Here is a 24414-nt window from a genome sequence, read left to right on the forward strand (position 1 = left end):
TGATATAGAAAAATTTAATTTCTATACATTGTTTTTTTTTTTATATTAGATAAATTTTTATGGATGCTCTGTTGTATAGAAAATTTATCTAAACTACATGAATTATTTTTTGTATTATTTTAAAATATAGTTTAATTAATTAATAAATAATAAAAAAATGATATTTTTTAGTATGCAAAATATTTTTTGAATCATGAAACATTTTATCAGTTAAGTTTCCATTAAAATAATCTTTTTACAACAAAAAAAATTTTTTAAACTAAATATTATAGTATTTTTCAATTAAAATTACTTTATAGCTTTTAAAACAAAAACATTTTATTGAAATTTCATTTATATTTCAATTTATATAAATAAAAGATGTTATATTGATTATTCACTGATTTATATTTTAATTTAATTGTTGCTATCTATATGATTACAATATTCGATATATTGTGATACATTTAGCTAAAAAATTAGGAAATTAACATTAATTATATGAACTTTACAATGTAATTAACACACGGAAAAATAAACTTAATAAATGTTATGAAATATTATAATTACATTTACAAATATTAATTATTGAAAAAATAAATATTTTATATACTGAATGTAAGTTTTTTAAATTATAATATTTAATTAATATTTTCAATTTAAAAAACTTACATTAAAAATTTTATTCAATCAAATTAGTCCTCTGCAATAAATTATATTTAAAAAATAATGAAGAGAATATTTCTTTAAAAATAGTTTTGGGTGGTTTCTAATGTCAAAAACAAATACAGTATATACATTTAAAACTTCATATAAGAATTATTAATTTATTTATTTATACATTTTATTTAACCACAATTTTTTAGATTATTATTTCAATGATGTCTAAGTAAAAAAATAGCTTAAAAATTACTAGGTTGACATCAAATAAAGATTTAGACTTCTTATTTATTTAATACCAAAATTTTATTAAATATTTTAGTCATTATTATTGAATTATTTTTAAATTAAAATAAAGTTAAAGTTAATTATAATTTTTTCTAATATTTTATTTCTTAATAACATATTACAAATTCCAAGCTAATCTTAAATAGATTTTCTTTTGTTACACATATTGAAAAATTTTCAACCTTGACCTTGGTAAAAGGAAGAAATTAATATGTCCGCTGTTGCATGAAGGTCACATTAAGATAGAATCTAAACACAGACAGTTGTCACTTTGACCCAACTTGTCAATTAAAGATAAACTCTCTTGATTAAAGATCTCCTTTTGACCCTTCTCCACATGATAATTTATCAATCTGTTGATATACCTGCTTGTCACAAATGCTTTTTATAGAAATAACAGATTTAGATTTTTTTATTTTTATATGATAAGAAAAATTTGCAATTTAGGTCTCAAACAATGAAATCATACATATCTATTTGGAATATATGTAAAAAATTAATAAAAATTTAAATTCCCAGCTTACATAATAATAATTATAATAATACTTTTGAAATCTAAAATTAATGTAACAACATAATGAATTTTAATATTTTAGTTAAGTAATATGACACATTTATAAACGTTTCAAATTTTATAATTATCTAAATAACCATGACTGATATTTCATATCATACTCATAGCAACAAAATACACCCACATTTATAAATAATAAATTTCTATTTACTATTCACTAACTGAACATTATTAAATTGTTTTAAAAAATTATATACTGAACATAAGTTTTCTAATTCATAAATATGTAATTTGAAAGTCATTAAACATTTTAAAATAGATGAATTTTAAAATTTTAACATAAAAAAACAAATAAATAACAAATACACAAAAATAATACACTCAAACCTCTGAACAAAGGCCACTGACAAAGCATAAAAAATAGTTGTTGTTTAGAGGTTATTTTGTATGCATTTCAAAAAGAAACGTTCCCGAAAAATTAGCTGCCATTTAGAAATGATATAAAATTAATTTAAAATAATAGAAACAGTTTTATAATGATTAACATTCTTTTAATTATTAACGATGCCACCATTTTTAACTGATTTTATCATGTTTAACTGATTAATGAAGCCATTTTTATTAATTTAAAAAGTTTTAAAAATTTTAGGTCTGATTTTGTAAATGTTAAAAGTAAAAAGTCTGTAAATACAACAAACTTTCAAAACTTTTCAAGTCAAAAAGACTTCTTGAAGCATAGTAATATTGAAATAGGAAGACAATGTTTCTTTGTTTAGGTTATTTGTATATTAATTTGCCAATTAATTGCACAAGTATTTGTATTATATTAATAAATTCATTATTCTGTATTTTAAATTAAGTTTTATCAAATGAACTAATACAGTAAATAAATAAACCAAGACCAGATTACTTCATTTTTTCAACATAAAATGTTCATTTTATGCCTAATGGCCATTGCAAATTTTACAGTATCTACTATTTTTATAGATGAAATGAACTTAATGACATGTTTTTAAATCATATAGTTCGATAGATAACTAATCAGAAAATTAATAAATATATTGATGAAAATGCAATTATCCGACTGATGCTATCAATTACCAATCAATGGTTAACATCAAAAAAATTTTGAATTTTACTGATTTCATAATCTATCGAAATTGTATTTAAACTTATTTGTAATTTTTAATGAAAAAAATTTTAAAAACAACAACCTTTCACGCTTTAATAGTCAAGCTTATAGAACATCTGTGTCAATTCGGTAATTTTATTTGATGTACACTTTCTATCTTTCTGAAGCAAATCACTAATGAATGACTTAATGATTTGCTTCAGAAAAAAGTCTAGTTTAGGGTAAAGTCAAGCACACTCTATAAAAGAGACCCTATCATTTATACACTTTTAATAAATTACAAACTTCAAACATTTATTAATTAATAAAAGTTTTTTAAAGTTACAGGAAATACTATTTTAACTGAATTATTCTGGTACCTATAGAAATTTCAAAACGGAAAATTATCAGATTTTATCATATTCCCTTTTACATTCGTCAATTTTAGAAAGATGTTCAAAGATTTTTCAAACTGTTAATTAAGATTTATGTAAGAAGAAATGTTAATTTTATTTGTACTCAAAACCATTAGTTTAAAGTAAATAAATATTGCAGTTAACACGTTTAACACAAAAGTTAAACACACAAAAAAAAAAAAAAAATATCAAAGATACAGTCCTAAAAGATATTTTTTAAGGTTATCTTTATATTTCTGTAAATGTGAGTGAAATGTTACGTTTTTAAGTGATAACTCAATTTTTCGAGAAAATGCATCAGTGGACCGTCCTTGAATTTATCAAAACTGATTAAGTTAATGTCAGATCAATGCAATTTCAGAAATACTTATACTTCAACTAAAAAAAAATTTTGCTGATATGTTCATTTTACCCACTTCCAAATTATCTCAACTATCCCATAGATATGGTGTTGAAATACTTTATATTTACAGAATTTTCTTTCTGTCTGTTTCATTTATATTTAAAAATTCAAGAGAGTAAAACATTTAAATACTATACAAATTTTTTTTTTTTTTTTTATAAAATATCAACTTATAAAAATCTCTCTGCTTTTGTGAAAGTTTATATTTTTTGGACTGTTGAAATTTCTTAGAGTTGCAAAATGCATCATCATCTACTGACTTATCACTTATAAACAATTTTAAATCTAGCTTTTCTATACAAAACACTTCATAAAATACACTTTAATAAGATTTTTTAAAGATTTTTATCGCTATGAAATAGCATAAACATTTAAAAAACATCATAATAAAAGTTCACAAGATAAATTTTTGCTAATCATGACAAAAAACTGCTCTATTTTTATTGCTTCAAGTCAGTGCTATTCTACTGTAGAACCAGATTGATAACTAAAGGAATTTTTTTTACTTTTAGATATTTTCATAAAAAAAACAATTGTTTTTTCACTTGTTTATTATATTATAACACTTAATTTTAACTTCTAAATGGAACAGGACAGAGACATATTTGTTTTCTTGACATACACATAGATTTTTCCTATGATATGCTTAGTTGTATAGTTGTCATTTTAAAAGAATTGTAATTCTTACAAAAGTTGAAAATTAAATTTTTAATATTTTAGTTTATATAAACAATTATTGTATAGCAAATTTTTAATATATTTAAAAACGTAGTGTCTCACATAAAATGCAAAAAAGAAAAACAGTTATTGATTGATTATTTAACATTAAAGATTGATTTTTTAATTTTTAAAATTGATTTTTATATATAACGCACGACTTTAACGTTGAAAGATAAATAAAAACAATTTAGAACGAATAGAAGGTGTCCTATATTTTTACGAAACAGCTTTTACTGTCGAAGATAATTTTTTTCCTAAATTTAAGTTAATGTAATAAAATAGGTTGATTCGTTTATTTCCGGATAATTATAAATTAAAATTTTCTATTCTTGTTGTTAATTATTATTATACGACTTGATATAAAAATCTATAATTGGAAGATAGAGATAAAACTATGACACAGAGTGCATTGCGGTCGTAGACGCTCCCCTTTGAAACATACTTTACTCTTTAAACTGAACAATCAAGAATACAGGTAATAGACGATAGATAATAAATAAAGTAATATCTTAATCATAGTTTATCAATATTAACTTCGATAGGAATATCTGTATGGGGAGCAGTGACCGGAGTTTCGATCAAGGACAACAATTATAAACGGGTAGTTTCATTTCCCTCATTTAATAAAAATCGTATGCTATGCAGCGATGAACTACATAATATTTAATAATACTTAATAAGTAAAAACTAGTACAGCAACGTGTTCTTCAATAATAATACGGTCAGTAAGTAACGTGTTACGATTTTATTAGCCATAAAACAACGAGTTACTGTTCGGTGATAATTTTTTTACAACTATAAATAAATCTTGCAATTATTATACATTTTATTAATTTATGCGGTGTTAAAATGTCAAAAAATAAATTATTTTTGAGTGTTCGTGTTTCATATTTTTTTTAATAAGTTCTGTAGAAGAAAAAAAATCGACATCAATGATCTATATAAAATAATCTTATAAAAATGTAAAAGTTAAATTCACTAAAATAATTTAAAAAATTAATTTGTATAATTAAATATATTAAAGAATCTAATATAAAAAATTCAATTAGATTTGTAAAAGTAAATAGTAAAATAATTACAAATTATATAAATTTTTATGATTTATGATCAAATATTCTTACACAAATTATGAAATATATTTATGCAATTTTCGGTCAAGGATACGTTTCTGCGAGGGAAACAAAAAAAAAAGTCAAAATTTGTTTTAAGTGTGATAAATTTGTACCTTTCCGTATCAATGATATAGAAGTTACAGCTGATAAATTACAAAACAGTCAATTAATACATTTTAAGTAACTACGTGTGTAATATACTTCAGCATCCACTCCACTCAGATAAGAAAAACTTTACTTAGTAATAAAATTTTAATTCAAGTTTAGATAATATGTTTTAACTCTATTTTTAATGTGTATAAATATAAACTAACTTTAAAAAGAAACACTTTTCATATAATAATTGTACGACAAACAAGAACTAGTTTTACAAAATTTCCAGACTATAAAATGACACAATAATTCATACCATGTTACCCAATCGCTCCATTCCATTCAATACTCTTAACATTCTAAAACAGTTTAAATTTTTATTTTAAAAAAATTACTTCTCTTTATTTTTTTTATAAGACTAGTAATTAAGAAATTGTTTTAAAATAAAATATATAAAATAATATATACTAAATGCGGGACTTACTTGATGGTAACGAAGAGGGAAGCGAAGAAGATAAAGAGAGACATCATGTTTAAACAAAGAAGATGTGAAGTACGCGACTGATCTTAGCTTCATAAAACTAGCATTTTAACCTGAATATCACCGAATAATCGTCTACCTTCATTGATTGGCCGACTAATAGATGACGTTGGCAATGATAACCACGTGCTAGATCAAAGTTCTTCCGGTTTATGAAATATTTCCCGGTTTATTGTAACTATACGAATAATCTATATTTTCAACGTGAAAAATAGCATGCTCAAGTTTATGTAATCCAATAGTAGGTTCATATAACAAATTAAAAAATTAAAAAAAAACGACGAAAACAATGGATTTTTTTAATACGTGTTTTCTAGAGGATAGTAAGATTATAAAACACGACCTAATTTTTCTTTTTAACTTCTTTTTTATAAACTGATCTATTTTATCAAATTTTTATACCTCTTAAACCTGTGAGAAATTGATAAGAAGTGCCACAGTTCAATTGCTGTGCCACACATACCAAAGAGAAAGTGTTATTAATAGTCATTTTTGTTAGAACAACAATATCTATTTATTAGCAATTTTAATATATAATATATACAAATTCAAGCTGACAAATTTTACAATATTTACACTGTAAATGTTATATAGTATTATACAACTTAATTTATTCTTTAAACAATTGTTGATTTTCGGTTAAAGGAAAATATTTATAAAATCTAAATAACTACAATTCAAAAATCTATTAAATACAAGCATTTAAAACGGAAGAAAGTGCAAATTTTTACATTTAAGCCCATAAAATTCTTTGATATTTAATAAATGCATTTTTAAAGAATACAAAAAAAAAAAAAAAAAAAAATAGAAATAAATCTGAATACACTACTATTAAAAAAAAAAAATACAGTTAATTTCAACAAAATGGTGTTCTTTTAACCAGCTGTTTATTTCTTTGCTTTCAATGGCATTTCCGATGAAAGTTCTCGCATAATCATACCGTGACGAAACTCTCACTCTTCTCTATGCAAATAAAATGTGTGTGTGTGTTCAACTGTAAAGTACTAAACTGTATAATAATTCTGGAAGGAAACGTCAAATAAAGGAATTCCATAGAAGTGTATCACCGCCTGATCTGAGTTTTCAAAGCTTTATTTTTTTGCATTTATTTCGTCACATGTTTCGGCTGTAAGCCCTCATCGGGCTACAAATAAATAAATAAGTAAAGCTATGAAAACTGACTGGAAATCTATTGGCAGAGATACACTTTTACAAAATCCATTTATTTTGTGTATCTTTATGATAGTAGAAAAAAAAAAAGCATTAAAATACTTTTCAAAAGCAAAGTTAATTTTGCTTTTCAAGAGTTTAATGTAGACGAAAATGCTTTCTAAGAGATATTAAAATATTCATTTGAATATATCCTGGTAGTTTGCATAATCTTACAATATTAATCGCTACTCGTTGAAAATATTTATCACTTCTTTCATGGCATTATCAAAAGGATAAAATGAAAAGTTGTGTATTTTTAATAACTTAAGAAATTTAGTAACAATTTATCTTTTAAGTGTTCTAATTTTGCTACTCTCTCGAAAAAATTAAAATTTTTAACCAAAGAAATTAAAGTCAGACATTTAGACTAATGTTTATCAACTTTTTAGTTACGCGATCGGTTGGTCGCGACTCACTGATTAATAAACAGCAATTTAACTTATTTCGAGATACCGAATCAATACGCAATTATCCACAATAACTGTAGTTCAGCATTAAATGTTTAGTTTCATGTAATTTTATTTCTAACATAGTCTAACTTTCGAAGAGTTTTCTATCTCTTGAGTTTTACGCCTCAAGCACTATTTTTTTTACAAAAATTATTTCTTTAGATCGATACACTTCAGTTATTTTTAGTCATTTTCAATCATTCTGAAATCAAATAGCGATTTTAGCGTGTACGTCCTCGTTATATTGCACGAGACCTTAAATATATATAATTTTCTTTCAATGGCGCATCAATGTATTGACTTCAGCATTAATATAAAAACTGTATATGTTTAATATATAAAAAAAAAGTTAAAAAAGAAATTATTTTCCTCGATAAATTTATAAAAACACCAAAAAATTGCTCGACTTTTTTTTTCTTTTAAACGTGAATATATTTACACACGAATTAGTAATATCGTCTACAGAAAAACTTAATATAATTCCGTTTCCTGCGTGCTAATTACAATTTAAAATAATTGGGATTTATTTTAAAGCGTATTCAAAATCCAAATATTTTGAAATCAAATCAGTAGCGCGTGACGGGCGTCACATAACACACTTTTTTTGTTAAAAGAGACGATATGATAAAGGAGATAAATTTGTAAAAATAAGGAAAAGTCTATTTTAAAAAATCTTATTTTTATACGAAAAAACGTTCATTTTCGTTTAGATAAGTTTTCTATTAATTTTTTTTAAAATTATTTAATAGGGTTTATAATTATGGTAAATATAAATTTGGCCGAACTTCGTCTATTTACATTAGTATTTATATACGTAACAGGTGGATTGAAAATAAAATTTACTTAAAAATCAATTGAAAACTGTGTGTAATAAAATACAGCGGATAAAAATGAATAAAATTCGCATCTACGTTATTTTTTATTGTAGAAAATCCGGATAAAATAATAATAATTTTGAAAATTATGATCTATCGTGTAACAAATTTAAAATTCGTTTATTAAAAAATTAATTTTAATCCAAATTAAATTTTAAAATATATTTTCGGATCTATGTAAACCAAAACAATTAGAAAATATAAGAGATAAAAAGGAGGATGAGTTCAAATTCCTTTAAGTTAATCTCGTCTATCAACGTAATAATTATAATAAAATTTGAATTTCAGAAAAAATCAAATCATAATTCGTGTAATTTAATTCACAAATTCTGATCTAATTCCTTTCCATTTCTCGTAAACCGATTCTGTTATTATATAGGTATAAATTTGACTATCTTAGACGTTTTTAGAAAGTTTGCAGAAAGAAATATCCATTTAAATCGATAATATAACTCAAAATCCATGGATACAGATTTTACTATTGAGGTAAATAATTTATATTTAACTTCTAATCAAAGAAAGCTGATTAAACGCATGTAATTAAAGATTACGCATTCCTTGACATCTAATCATCTTTCTTTTTTAAGCTTTATTGAGCAATAAGATGGCAGTTGCTGGGAACCGAGAGTTTTTAAAATTTTCTCATTAATCACTAAGTATAAGTTTAGCACAACTACATTAATCTGTATTGATTAAGTCATCAATGAAACTGTCTTATATAATTGAGATTAACTACCAAGTTCAGAACAGTTCCTTAAAATGCGGACTTTTTAAATATAATTGTGATATTAAAAAAAATGGTTTTATTTTATAAATTAAAATTTTTAAGAATAAATTCAATACAATGAGTAAACACGCATAATTTACCTTAAAATTTTTATATGTTTAGTTTAAACTTAGATCATTTGTAATAAGAGAAATTAAAATCTTATCTAATAAAAATATTTTTGCATTTATTCAGAAATAAACTGAAAAACAAGGTAAGTGTTAAAGTCAGAATGTTAATTTCAGACAATTTTATCAATAGACGGCTGATACCAAGAGCATAGATTTCGATCAAGGACGTTGGTAAACGAAGAAAAACACGTAAACGTCTTTCGAATGCCCTATTTTTATTTCTAATTTTAGATATTTAATCAAAAGAATATTAATTAGATCATAGTTATTTACAACCGAAACATATTCCGCGAACATTAACGCATTCAAAAGTTACTAGAAATTCGATATCGATTATGATAAACATAAGTGATCGAATATGCAAATATGAACTAAATTAACCGTATGAGTAATAATGTATTTAAAATTTAAAATGTTAATAATAATAATAATAAAATGCTTTAATTTGAGCATAAATCCACATCAGTCTCGTTTTCCGTATGTTCAATATGTTATAATTAAAAGTTCATATACGGGGAAAATATACCAAAAACTTAATTAATATTAGAAAACGAAAGAATGGGCCTTCGCTAAAGAGCCGAATGATTAAATTAAAAAAGTAATTCAGAATTGAAATAATGTGCTAAAAACAATATTTGGAATTTAAAAAAGAATGCCAAAAACAGGACAAAAATAAAAATTAATTTCAGAATGCAAAATGACGCCAAAAATATATTTTAAAAAAGCGAATGTTTACAAGTTTTTCCATTTATCCTTCCGGAAATGTATATGTTAGCATTCTTACATGCTGGTGGCAAAAGTTAAGGCGATAAGAACAGAAAAAAAAGTACCCCACTTTACCTGTTCACGCATTAACCAGTTGACGATCACATGATACAAAAAGTTCGATCGTAGTCCAAAAGAAAGAAGATTTTGACGTAATATTGACGTCTCATTTCGAAATATTTACATTAAATTAATAGAAAGAAAAAATTTTTAGAAAGTTTATTTCGAAATATACAAATTCGAGACGTTTACATAAAGTCGATTTAGACACGACCTTTTTAAGGTAAATAAGTAAAAATTAAAAGTTGTTTAATTACGGAACTGATACAGGACCAGAATTTTAGATAACAGTTACTAGATGAAAAGGCTTCACCTCTCCTCTGTTTTTAATATAAATATATAGGGGAGCAGAGTAAGATATGGATTTATTATATTTACATTTTTATTCTTTATTTTATCGTAAAAATAAAGTAACATGTGTAAAAATGTTTTAAATTTTTCATCTTTTTATTTTCTCCGCAGTAATTACATAAAAATAGTGTTTTCCCCGCAACTTTTGGTTGAGTTATTAAATTGTTTTCGTAAAATTTCAAAATATATAAGTCCTCATAACATTATTTTGACATTGTGTACACAGTCAAACCAGTTATTACGTTATCGGTTTACGCGAATTCCGTGTTAATACGTTAGATTTGCAGTCCCTGGTTCTTCATCATCAGTTAACATGTAGCACGAAGCTCGCCATGAATTCGATAACAGTTATGTTACGTTGTTTAGTACAAAGCACAATGCTTCCAGTTTCCTCGAAGTCACACGAGCCAAGTAGAAATGTGCGAGTCACATGATGACCAGGAGCATATTTTTTTTCGAATTTAACGTTAATGTGGCTAATATTAACGATATTCACTCTTATCCAAACTTCGAAAAATAACACTTTCTTTTAGTCGGGCGCTTGGCAGTCTGAGACAACCCCGAACGATCAGTAAGATAGTAAATATGAGCTTTGAAAATCGGAAGTTAATATGAGTGGAAAATTTTCTATTAAAAAATCTAATTTTTCGAAACATTTCTTATTTTTAATTTCTTTAATAACGAAATGACTGAAGTGCAGTATCAAATACTGTAATTTATTTGCAATTTTAAAATTAAAAACGAATTGTTTCCTTTGAATTGTCAAGTTTTATGCTTATTCCGCTGTCGGATTTCGCGGTTAGATTACTGTTATACAGGCTGACATTCAAAAATCCGGCCATAGATATTCCGGTTCCTTCAGATTTCTGGCATGGATTTCGGAGCGCATTTTCGAATTTACCGCGTTGGCGCACAACTGTTTTCTGGAGATGCCTAACTAAAATTCTGTAGAACAGTTTTATTTAGTTGATGAATATTAAAATTTCATTTCATTTTCTGTTAAATATATACAGCATATATAACCATAAAAAACCGGTACTCCTCAGGCCCGGAGGTTGTCGGATTTTTGAACGTCAACTTGTATCTAGTTGCTTTAAAGCAATATTCTATAGGTTGAGATGAATAAAAGTTAACGAACTACAGTTTAAATCTAACTCAAAGTCAGATTACGAGTTAACCGTCTTTCGTATTCAGATAAAAATACAACTCTAGAGTAAATGTTTTAAAACTATTTTACATCTGAGATTTAATAAGTTTTTCTTCGTAAGAAGCATTTTGATTGGCTGCAAGCAAACACGTGTACAGGAAATGACGGATATACAAATCGAAAACAACGCACGTTGCAATTTTCTCAATTTCGAAAAGGTTGTACTTCTGGAATTATTATTAATAAGGATTATTATATCATTATAAGACAATACTAGAATATAAAAAAAAAAAAAAACAGATGCCACTCCTTCCAAGCAGAAGAGATACCTGGTTAGGAAATATTAAGTAAAGAATATAATGCAATGTTTTCCAAAGTGGTTCCTACGGACCTCTGCGGGTCCTTGAAACCGCTGATGGGATCCATGGCAAATTAAAGTTAATTTGGGAAAGATTTAATGTAAAGTAAAATAATTGTGACCCATTTGCATTATGAAAATTAAAAATAAATAGTAATAAATAAATTGGTAGGCATTTTTACGCCCAGAGTAAAATATAAGAGTAGATAAGTATACATAAAATACAAGTAGTAATGACAAGCATTGCACGGTGGGAGTACTAGCTAAAGCTTGCCCATTTTGAAAATGGGCTCTCTGCTTCATTTATTGCATACATTATGACATTTTAGAATTTATTTCGTTTGTTTATAGAATTTTATACATTTATTTAATTTTTCTTTCCAAAACATAACTATTAGTTGTTTTACATAATTATAAAAACTATTTAATGATTAAAAATATATTTAAAAAATTCATTCATTTTGATCAAAAATATGTTTTTTTATGAAAATTCAATAGATAAAATAATTATTAATTTTATATTTTTGTAATGTAATTTATAAACCAATTAGAAATAAATTATACATTTTTTTGTTTTTGTTTTTACTATATTATACCCGTTTTTCAAAAAGTAAAGCTTTTTGAAAAACTTTAGCTAGTAATTTCAATAGATATTACTTAGAATATAAATAAAACATTTTGATATTTAATCTTTACGTCACCATTCAAGACATCAGAGTTAAATTTGCAATTTTGCTATTATGTAATTGTGTAGAGTTATTTCACTTAGGGGTTCATAGTCAGGTTTTTGCTATGAGAAGGAGTCCGTGGACATAATAAGTTTAAAAACCATCGGTGTCATGCCAAGGAAAAGTAAACAATTGTGGGATTGTTATTAAAAAATGCCTTGAAAAAAACACAGAAAAAAATATTGCTGTTTAAAAGTAGAGAAGAAAAATCATGTACGTAGACAAAAACAGATGGATTAGTAGAAAACTTACTTCTATGGGAGTCCTAACACAGTCTTAGAAAGTAACTGTAACAGTAACACTCAACAAAAAAAGCAAGTAAGTATTAAGGTACTTTATAAAATATTGTGTTTGAATATTAAATTAATTTCTTGAAAACTCTACATTTAACATTTATTTTAACGCTAACTCATCGGCTATTAGTCATCGCTTTACCAACACTAACTGATGTCGAAAACAAATACTGATCTTTTTTCAAGTCGCTGTATTTCAATAAAGTATATTTTGGAGCAATACACAATTTTATTTATTTTTAATTATATCCAAACAAAATAACACAGTGAAATAATTGGAAGAAAATTTGACATTTTCCACTGGATGGTATGACCGTTGAGTTTTTGCTTAATACAAACCTTGTTAATTCAATTTTTAAGTCTTTTCAACTTTGTACTAACGGGGTTTGACTGCATATATTGATATAATACAGTTAGTACAAACCCCGTTAGTACAGAGTTGAAGAGACTAGAATGTAAGACGCACGTTTTTAAGGTTTTACTTTCTCTGAAAATAGGGTACATCTTAAATTCTATTATGCTGGCTCTCCACTTAGCGCTATCGCGTTACCAACATCTGACGATTCATACAGCGACGCAATCGCTGTCCTACATGCCTTTATACTTCGCACAAATTGGAAGGCGATTTGCAATGAAATATGCGGAATTTTTTTAAATGGCAGTAAAACTTTCAACTTTAAATTAAAAAATATAAATATTTCATTTTGTATTTAATCTAATATTTGCTATTTTTTGCACCTTTTCGAAGTTTCCACACCATGTCGTATTTAGTGCTAAGGATGATGGATAAAAAACATGTCGTCATGTACACTTGAAATTATGGATGCTGCATGTAGATTGGCTGCAACAAAATCACTACGCTAAAATATACGCTGTTCCACTACTCTGTCGCCAAAGTACTCGAAGGCGATTTTACTGCGCCTGAGCAGTGACTAAGCGCTGATTTCGAATCGATTCGAAATAGCGCTAAGTGGAGAGCCAGCATTACAGTAATGTCGTAAGTACTTGGATGAAAATTCCAGAAAAAGTTATGAAGCGCTCTTTCAAGAACGTTGCATTTCTGATGACAAACGGCACCGAGTAGCGAGGTTGAGGCCGAAGTTTTAAACGCGAAAACGTGTACGTCAGACGTTCAGTGCCGTTTTCCTGTAAGCCTAGAAATTTGACAATGGCGTTTGGAAAGTCAGTGGAATCGTGTTCGACATTCCAAAGGCCATTGCCAAACTTCTAGGCTTAGAGGAAAGCGATGCCGAACGTCCGAAGTACACGTTTTCGCGTCTAAAACTTCGGCCTCAACCTCGCTAATATGTTGAATTGATTGCACGTCAGCATCGAATCCGGTTTTATTGAACTAAAACTAAACGTTTATAATTACAAAAAAAAATTAATATTCAGAAACGTGACTAAAACAATGTTACTGTTGATTCAGAAAAGTCCAATAAGACAAGTGAAGGGGTTTCCGATTTTCATACCACGGAAGACAATGATCTACAACTTACTTTACTTGCAATAAATACTAAAGATTTCTATTGACATAAATTTGTTTCGAATTGTCTATTAAAAAAATTTTTAAATATAAAATATTTAAAAAATATCCGTGGGTGAACTTCTAGAAATTAAGGCGAGTCTTAGATTCGAGTAAACACGGCATATCTTTTTTTTTTTATCTATACTTTTGTGCGTGTCTGTATCTACTAATATAAAAGCTATTAAAATTTATCGAATGAAAAAGATTCCAGTATACAAAATTTGGCACATTTAGCATGAAATTTTTCAAAAAGATCCAAATTCGTATACTGTACTGAAGTTACAAATATAATATTCAGCCTTATCTGTGTATTGTCAAGTGTATTTAGCATCTGCAGATTTTCTCTTTAGATAAAATTTAGAATGACACAAAAAATTTGCAAAATAATTTTAATTGTGAATTTGTATAATTATGTCACAACATTGTGATCTTTTATCTCCAATACTGTTTTCCCCCATTTACATCAATGTTACATCCATACTAATCAAACCAAAATCTTTTAAACTGTAAAAGTACATATTTCTAAAATGAAATAGAATAAAAGTATTATAAATTCTTAATAAAAAAATATTTAAAAAAACCAATAAATAAGTGATCTAAAAACTGTTTTACTAAAAAGGAAAAAAATATATAGGTTAATACATACTTCATGATATTGCCTTATATAGAAATTTTTTTAAACATTCAAAGATGAATTTTTTAGTGCAAGAACAGGTTCAAAAAATCAAATACAAAAGTGTGTTCAAAAAGTTCCAGGAATGATTCAAAAAAAAAAAATATAACATTAAATAAATTTCTTAATATAGTAGCATTTAAAAAAAAAAAAAAAAGTAACAACTTCGATACACTTTCAACGCTTTCTCCAATTAAATAAATATCTAGAAATATCAGTTTCTTTCAGGAGAACGAAATTTTCTTCGATTTACCTTGTACGAGTGGTCCTGTTGACTCGTATCATAGACCTGTAATTTTTTCAATTTTAGGTTTAAAAAAAGGCATTATAACTAAATAGAATATTTGTGGTAGAATAGCAGTTCCACCTTTAAAAGAAAAACGATATGAATCAATAGAATTCATACAAGACAAAACGAAGGAAATTCTGCAATTCCAGAAAGAAGCTGACTTTTCTTTCTTTCTCTACATGTTTCCTGGGTTGAAGAAATCGTTGGTGGAAGCGTATTAAATTTCTTTATATCCTAAAATATTTTGATTTTTTTCAAATCCGTTCTTGAAAGATTTTTACACACCACGCATTTACAACTTAAATAATAGTTCCATCGATGCCTCACACAGCTGGTAGAGCGGTAAAGCTGTGGAGGTATAAAACAACTGATACCCATAATCGATGGTTCAAATCTGCCTCGACGGAAGTTATTTTTCAAAAATCAGTGACGTGGTAGTTACGACCCGAGTTACATTCTTTTTTATTAACGGTCCTGGGTTCAAACTCCAATTTTTTTTTGAGCGGAACGAGGTCTACGACCCATAATCTAAACTCCCTTACAATAAAAAAACCTTTAATAATAATAAATTTAATATCTAAATTTATCTTATAAATCGTCAGATGAAAGATTTTTTTTTGTATGTACAGATTCTAAATGTATTTTCATTTTTTTAAATTAAAACCAAATTTTATCGAATATTAAATTATTACATAAAAATAATATCTATATTAAATTATTTTAATGATTATAAAATTACTGATTCACTTTTATGTGGTGAAGCTCCTTTTAACTGTACGAGTTCACGTGAATAATCAATGTAAATTCATATAATAATAATATAATTTTTCTTTATCAATTTTTTAATTTTAAATGTTTAAATTTCTTTTTTCCTTCGTTTAACTTAAATTAACTGCATCTATTACCTATATAATAAAGTAATTAGAGAGCCACTAATTGATAAATCTCTAATTTGTTTGCTTTTTAAGAAAATATATTTTAGGAAGATAAATCTTATTTTAAATTAATTATATATAAATATATTTCCATGCCCTTATACTCAACAATTGGTTAAAATCTAGTCTAAAAAGTTAAATAAAAGCTGACTAATAAAGTATTCTCTCATCCGTTAATTAATCCATTTTCTTACGTCCACAAATGAAAAACAAAACTTAAATGGACAGTTTTTCTACATAATTTTCTATAAATATGATTTATTTAATAAGAAAAATTTGTTTAATTTTTTCTATAATTTTATTTAATTAAATTAGTATATAAAAATTCCAAAGCTTTAAAGTTCATCATTTTATAAAAATACTGGTAGACTATTCAAGATAACATTTACAAATCCTTAAATATCGAATTTGTGATAAAAATAAAACAATTTTAATACAAATAAACTGTAAAATAAGATTTCATCAGTAACGAAAGATTATTATTATTAGCTGAATTTAAAAAATTTAACTGGCAACTATTCATATGCTATAATTAGTAATGAATTATTTGGAAGCATTAGTAAATGTTGTTTGATTAGGAAATGGAAGCCAGTTAATTGCAAATGCTAAATAGCAGAAACATTTTCCATAAGCATATATGAAGAGTTCCTTTGTTTTATTTTTTTGATATCCAATAAAGTATGTTATTGTATTTATAAAAACTGAATGATAGAATGAAATAAGAGCGATTTTCATGAGGAAAACAGACTAAAATGTACAGACAATAAATCATCTAAATTTTCATTGCAGTATCAAAAATCTTCCAGTAGGACAATGTAAATTAACACTGCGTTAATAATACTTGTATTACAAATATTTACCATTTTGAATAACAATATCGCTTTCTTGCTTTATAGATTTTCTTCAAGGTTAAAAATTCTATATTAATAAATACAGATTTACACGCTTAAATACGGTATAATACCGAAGTAACGAACTACTTATTCTTGTACATTAATACTAATTTCTGATTAGTTATTTATCAAGAATGATTGTTGGAACTGAATAATTTCTAATTGATGCTCCCGCAATAATCAAAATTCAAGTTTTGCGGAACCGTTCATGGAAGATGGCATGGTTCGGTGGCAGTAAGCCGTAAGACAGTTTCACATAGCCAGCGATTTACGAAAAGTCAGAAGAAATTTGCGATATTCGCCATTATTTTATCGCAGTCGCTATCAAAACATCGCAACTAGGGTTTCTCATTTCCCGGTCTTTTGCTTGTCCCGGGATTCCGGGATAAAAGTGAACTGTTTTCCGGGATCCCGGGACAAAATTAATTATTTTTAACATATACAAATTATCATGAAATCAAATGATATAATTATTTTTCGTCTTTTAAAGTAATTTAATACGTTCCGCAACCTCCAAAATCATATTAATAACGCTGTGTAAGATATATATTAAAAATTTCCTTTGAACTACTAGAAATTTTCACAAATAGAAAAAATTTATTAAAGTTTGCTGAAAACTGCATACAGCAACGACAAAAATGCCTTTGAATTGAGTTTTAAAAAAATGAACTTAGATCAAACTTTTAACTTAGCAGGCAATTTTCGTTTTTTAAATAAAATATAATACAAAATATTGTAAATTTTTATAAGATTTTAAAAAGCAAAGATGGTCAATACTCCGATCACTCAATCTAATTCTTATTTTAGTAATAAAAAGTCTTGCTACCGAGAATGCCTTTTCCGATTCAATTGATGTGATTGGAATCGTGTTTAATGCATTTAAGAGAAGACAAATATTATGTGTTTTCACCTGTATTCTGAAAGATTTCCAGTTCGTTTTCGAGATTGTAGTACTTCTTTTATTCTCTGGTATTCTTGATTTGTCTACCTCGACTGCTTTAATTCAAACATCATAGCCCAATAATTCGGCAGTTCGTTTGTCTTTAATAATCAGGTTATGAAGAAAAACTTCATACTTGCAGACTTTGTTCGTATCCTGGCCCAATTTGTACAACTTGGCGTTACGCAGTTATTGAAGCTATTGGGCATGGTTAAAAATTAAGACAACATAAGCACAGTTATTACAGATATTACAGGTAAAGAATTTTCAGAGTCCTGCCACAAATAAGCTACGTATTGATTATTGACCATTTGTGACGTGCCATAACGAGTAAAAATTAAAAAAACTAATAAGTAGGTTTAAAATTAATAAATACAAATGTATTCTGACAGTTTATAAGTTAATTATACTTTCTATTTGCAAAATTTCCCAACCTTAACACAAAATAAGAAAAAAGTGAATTTTTAAGAAATTTGCGGGATTTCCCGGGTTAAAAAAAACAACCGGGATCCCGTTTGAGAAACCCTAATCGCAACTAATTATGTCTGTTCAGCGACAGAACTCATTCTCGCATATATCGGACTAACTGGATATCCTCGTTCTTCATAAAAGAGTGAAAAATAATCTCGATTTCTGCTTTAGTACTATATTGTGGATTTATCGTGGCGATATTATAATTTATAATATTATACATTGCAAAGAGCAAGATGTAGAATATAAAGAAAGATTGATTTCAGAAGTCTTCAACACAAGGAAATAACGACTCCGTTTTATATATCCATCTGATAAAACACACAAAAAAAAGTGGTGCTTTAGGGTTTGAATTTAAATTTAAAAAAAAGTAGCGTCTTAATTTGAGATTTGATGTATTTTATTAGATCAATTTTAGAAGTGTCCTGTCGTCGTCGTCTTCTATGGTAGAAGACTATCGGAACAGAAAAGTGTTAATGTTAACAACTTTTATTATATATAAATATATTTTCATGCCCTTATACTCAACAATTAGTTAAAATCTAGTCTAAAAAGTTAAATAAAAGCTGACACTTTTAAAACATAAGATTATATGTTTTAAAAGTGTTCTCCGACGACTCGTCTGTATAGTAGATGTAGTAACTCGCAACGATTCTGATAGGAATGCAGTTTATCGCAGCGATATTTGTAACAGCAGTTTATCGCAATCGCTGGTTCGCGTTTCGATTAATGCACTTTTTTTCAAATCAATGCAATTTTTATATAAAATAATTATAAATTACATGAGTTTATACATTTTAAATAGAAAATAAATAGACAGAAATATGAATTTTCTTCTTTCTTAAAAATTAATTTTCTGATTGCAGGCCTATAAATTCTCACTGTCATCCTTCGTTAATATCGAGAACTGAAGTATATGAAAATCGAGACAGATATTGGAAGCTTGGGAGCCGGAAGCCACGATTAACTATATACGAGCTTCCAGTGAACCAGAAGTCACGTGATTTTTAATTTAAAAGATTAAAAACTGCAGGCAGGCATTGCGCCGAGTCACAATAATATACATTCGATGTTTTTTATACTTTATAATTCTTACTATTCTTACATTATAACTTTAATTTATTTTTACTGTCTGCTTGTTTTATTAGCTATGAAAAGGAAACGATAATGATACTGGATCAGATCTTTAGTTAATTTAATACGTTAAGTTATCACTTAGACTGAATATGATAATCCTTCTCACATTTAAATTTATGTTAATTAATTAGAATATATTATTTTATTACAGAGATTAAGTTTTAAGCTTTCTTAAACAATGTAAACTGATGCATTTTAATGGCATCAATATTCTAATCTGAGTGAAATGAATATTGCGCTGTATGTGCTGCATAGCTTTGTTTTCAGAAACAATTTAGAAATTAATATTCTCGTAAGAAATATCAGTTCAATTTACTAATTTCTTTATTCAAAACATGCGCTTTTTGGACAAATGAAATACCTGGAATGTTTATTAATAAAAACAGTTTCATAGATTTTAGTTTTGTTAGTAAAACTAACATTAATTTATAGGAATAAGAATCATGGGCGTCCCAAAAAATTTTCCAGGGAGGCAAAGCTTGGAGACAAATAATTAAATAATAGCTTCTTGATGTAATTATTTGTTTTTTTATGGCAAATAGATTATAGAATACTGTACTGCATCAAACCGTCCAATGGTCAAGAATGTAAGGTTACATATCGCGATCACTTTTACGATTATAATTTGTGGAATTTTTTCTCGATCCCAGGAATGGATTTTGCCCCTTCCTCGGATCCAAGATCCCATTTGCTCACTTGCGGACATCCATCATAAGAACCACTACGGACTCCTAAGTTTTCTCCGAACCGACGGAAAAATCTCCAGCTCAACCTCTCGACGGCTCTGACCATATGTACTGTACTTATAATTTTGAAATAGTATTATTTGCACATGTCGTATTATAGTAGTAATTACTAAAGCGAAAACTGCGTCAAAACAGACAACGGTAATAAGGAAAATATAAAAACGCATTAAGACTTACATTAAATAAAACAGAACTGGATTTAATTAATAGTCAAAAAAGCCAGCAGCGAGTTGCCTAACTTTCCCTGCAAAAAAAAAAAATTAAAATTGTACGTGGTACCATCTGTTATGAAAAGTTCTTTTAAATAAAATATCATATGTTTAATTATTATATAATGACAAAAAGCTTAATTTTTATGGTAGAGATGAGTTTTATTTTAAAAAAAATTGTAAATGCGAAGTCTTCATTAAGTCCGATCTCCTCGAGACCCAAGATCGCCCTCTATCTTCCCATCCACTCGATCTTTAACTACCAATTTAATAGCACAATCCCCCTAATAAACAAACCTCCTTACAAAATTTCAGAAATATTTGACAAAACGCACAGGAGCTATTAGCTTCAAAGTGGGTGAACAAAATCATGCTCCCCTACACGCATACAGAAAAAAAAATTCCAACTTTTTTACGATTCCGTTATATATAACAGATTTCGGTCAAAAAAGACCCCCAACCGATTCTTTCTGATATATATATATATATAACAGCCGGAAAAGTAAAAATAGGAAGCATTATTTTCGGATAGGGAAATACACGAACTTCCAGCATTTATTTATTGTGACATCGTCACAATGCCGAACTGAATTTTTTAATCATATTTTTAATATAGTTAATTTAAAATATGTGCTATCCTCCTCAAATTAGTAGTGGCTTGTCCCTTACATCATACTTTTTCTTTAACAAGAGAGACGTGTCGGTCATTTATCTAACATCTTTCAAGAGAAAATTTTTAATTTAAAATAATGTCTTCCGATTTGCATAGGAAGTTCTTATATAGTTAATCGGGGCCTCCTGCCCCTAAGGTTTCCATATCTGGTCTCGTCTTTCATCAATCTAACCCCGTTCTCGAGATTAAGGAAAGACAGTCGGACGGACGACAGTGAGAATTCATTGGTCTACAATTTTTTCAAATTTCAGCCCAAAAATCTTAAAGCTCTATAAAGACAAACGATTACCTGATTAAATCGGGCTAAATTACTGCTACTAATAATTATTAAGTCTCGAATAATTTGACACTGTAATGTCAGATTAGGCTGGACTTAATAATTATTAGTAGCGGTAATGTCGTTCGATTTACTCCAATAATTGTTTCGCTTTAATATAATCATCGGGCTTTGAGATGTTTATATATGCTCTATAAAGACTATTTTTAAATCTGATTTTAAGAAGTGACAACGGACATATTCCGAGACATATTGACGTAAATGCACATGTAACGTTTTAGTTGAAATGGTAAAGTATTTTTATAGATTTTGATGCTTGTATTTTTTTGCATTTGACTTTGTAGGTTGTTCTCGTTTCCGCTTTCTATATTGTCTCATACAGAATATATGATGTACTTGCGCTACCACGGTCAGTCATATTTCAACATAAGATGACATAACCCTAGCTAGCGTTGCTACCAAGCACCAAACGCCTTTGACAAAATTATATATCTGTAATTTACAATGTATCTTACATTAAATCTAATTACAGAATTCACAGCTTACGGTTTGTAACATATTTCATACGTAATGTGTCTAGATCTCTCTCTTATGGTTTGGGAGGAGGCAAGCTGTTAAACATGTCTGTTGTCTAATGAATCTTCTTCTTCTTCCTCAGCTTTTCCCACTCTATGTAGAGTCGCTGTTTCTGATGAGTCGTCTCCACTGCTCCCTGTCTTGGGCTGCCTCCACATTCAGATGCCTTCTCTCAAGTCCTCCGCCACAAGATCCATCCACCGTTTCCGCGGCCGTCCCCGCCTCCTCCTCCCCCTCACTGTCATCTGCATAACCCTTCTTCCCACATACTCTTCTTCCCTTCGTACCACATGACCAAACCACTTCAACCTTGCTTCCTGTATCTTTGCTTCTATGTTCGCAACTTTCACAGTCCCCCTCACACATTCATTTCGAATGTGATCCCTTCTCGTAACCCCACACATCCAACGGAGCATCCTCATCTCCGCCACCTCCATCCTTTTGACATGGGTTTTCCTTAAGCTCACAGTCTCAATAGCATACAGCATAGCTGGTCTCACCACCATCCGATAAACTTTCCCTTTCAACCTAAGCGGCACCCTCTTATCACACAACACACCTGACATATCCCTCCAATTCCTCCAACCAGCCTGAATCCTGCCTGTCACCTCCTTATCCACACCTCCATCCTCAGCCATAGTTGACCCCAGGTACTTAAAGGTATTGACTCTGCGAAATACGTCTCCTCTCAACTCCAGATCACTCTCCCGGGCACCATCCACCTCCCCACTACACATATACTCTGTTTTACTCCTGCTCACCCTCATGCCCCTCCCTTCCAACACACCAACCACCTTTCCAATTTAACCCTCAGCTCCTCTTTAGTCTCGGCGCACAGAACGATATCATCTGCATACAACATGGTCCAAGGCGCCTCTTCTCTGACCTCGTCCGTGATCACCTCCATCAGCATGTTAAACAAGAAGGGGCTCAGTGCTGACCCTTGATGTAAACCAACTCCCACCTTGAAGCACCGGGACACTCCAACACAGCTCCTAACCTTTGTGGCCACATCCCTATACAGTTCCTGGATCAATCTAACATACTTTTCAGGAACCAGCTTTTCCCTTAGACACCTCCAGAGCTCTTGTCTAGGCACCGTATCATAAGCTTTCTCCAGGTCAATGAATGCCATATGCAGCTGTGTTTGCTTCTCCCAATATTTTTCCAACATTTGCCGAAGGGCAAAAATGGCATCGACTGTTGATCGTCCTGGCATGAATCCAAACTGCTCTCCTGCAATGGTCACCTCTGCTCTCAACCTTCCGTCCAAAACCCTTTCCAAAATCTTCATCGTGTGAGACATCAACTTTATTCCTCTATAATTTTTACAATCTTGAACATCCCCTTTTCCTTTGTAGATAGGTACAAGTATACTTTCTCTCCATTCGTTAGGTATTTCCTCCTGCTCAAAGACTTTTTTGAATAGGTCCCATAGCAGATCAATACCCTTCCTCCCCAATGACTTCCACACCTCTACAGGGATTCCATCCGAGCCCTCCGCTTTACCGTTCTTCATCCTCTTTAGGGCCCTTTCCACTTCTTCTCTAGCTACCATCTGTACCATGCCCATGTTTCGGCTTCCTTCCTCTCTGTTCGTTCTTTCATTCTCTGTATTCAAAAGTCCCTCAAAGTATGCCCTCCATCCTTCTCTTATATCGTTCTCCCCTCGTAGGACCACCCCCGTCGTGTCCTTGATCTGCCTTACATGCGAAATATCCTTCGTTGCCCTATTCCTGAGTTTGGCTAAACGATATATTTTCTTCTGTCCTTCCCTTGTATCCAACTCCTCGTATAAATTCGCATATGCTCCTGCCTTTGTCTGTGCCACTACTCTCTTAGGTTCACGCTTTGCCGTTTTATACGCAAATCTATCTTCCTCAGTACGTGACCTGTCCCACTTCCGTTTTGCCTCCTTTTTTACCTTAACAACTTGTTGCACACCTTCATTCCACCACCAACCTTCCTTTTGCACCCTAATCTTTCCAGATGTTACACCAAGCACCTCCTCCGCACAGTTCCTGATAGCTTGGGCATTATATGCCCACCAGTCCTGCACCCCTTCCCACTCTTGCGAGATTTGTAGCAGCACCCT

At 28.8% G+C, this 24414-nt stretch overlaps 1 protein-coding gene across 2 annotated transcripts in view; it reads right to left on the minus strand.

The window, feature by feature from the left end:
* Positions 1 to 24414, minus strand: part of LOC136981894 (glycerol-3-phosphate acyltransferase 1, mitochondrial-like) — a 65554-nt gene that overhangs the window by 19515 nt on the left and 21625 nt on the right. The window contains exon 1 of one of the 2 annotated variants that reach the window (XM_067278278.1): positions 5781 to 6074. The exons of the other annotated variant lie outside the window; for it this stretch is intronic. Within the exon in view, the coding sequence (XP_067134379.1) occupies positions 5781 to 5827 (47 nt within the window). The 5' untranslated portion in view covers positions 5828 to 6074. Of the gene's footprint in view, positions 1 to 5780; positions 6075 to 24414 lie in introns of those variants that run through there. 2 annotated transcript variants of the gene reach the window in all.

This window comes from Centruroides vittatus, unplaced genomic scaffold, assembly GCF_030686945.1.
Source record: "Centruroides vittatus isolate TY-2023 unplaced genomic scaffold, ASM3068694v2 contig_1168, whole genome shotgun sequence".
NCBI classification, from domain to species: Eukaryota; Metazoa; Arthropoda; class Arachnida; order Scorpiones; family Buthidae; genus Centruroides; species Centruroides vittatus.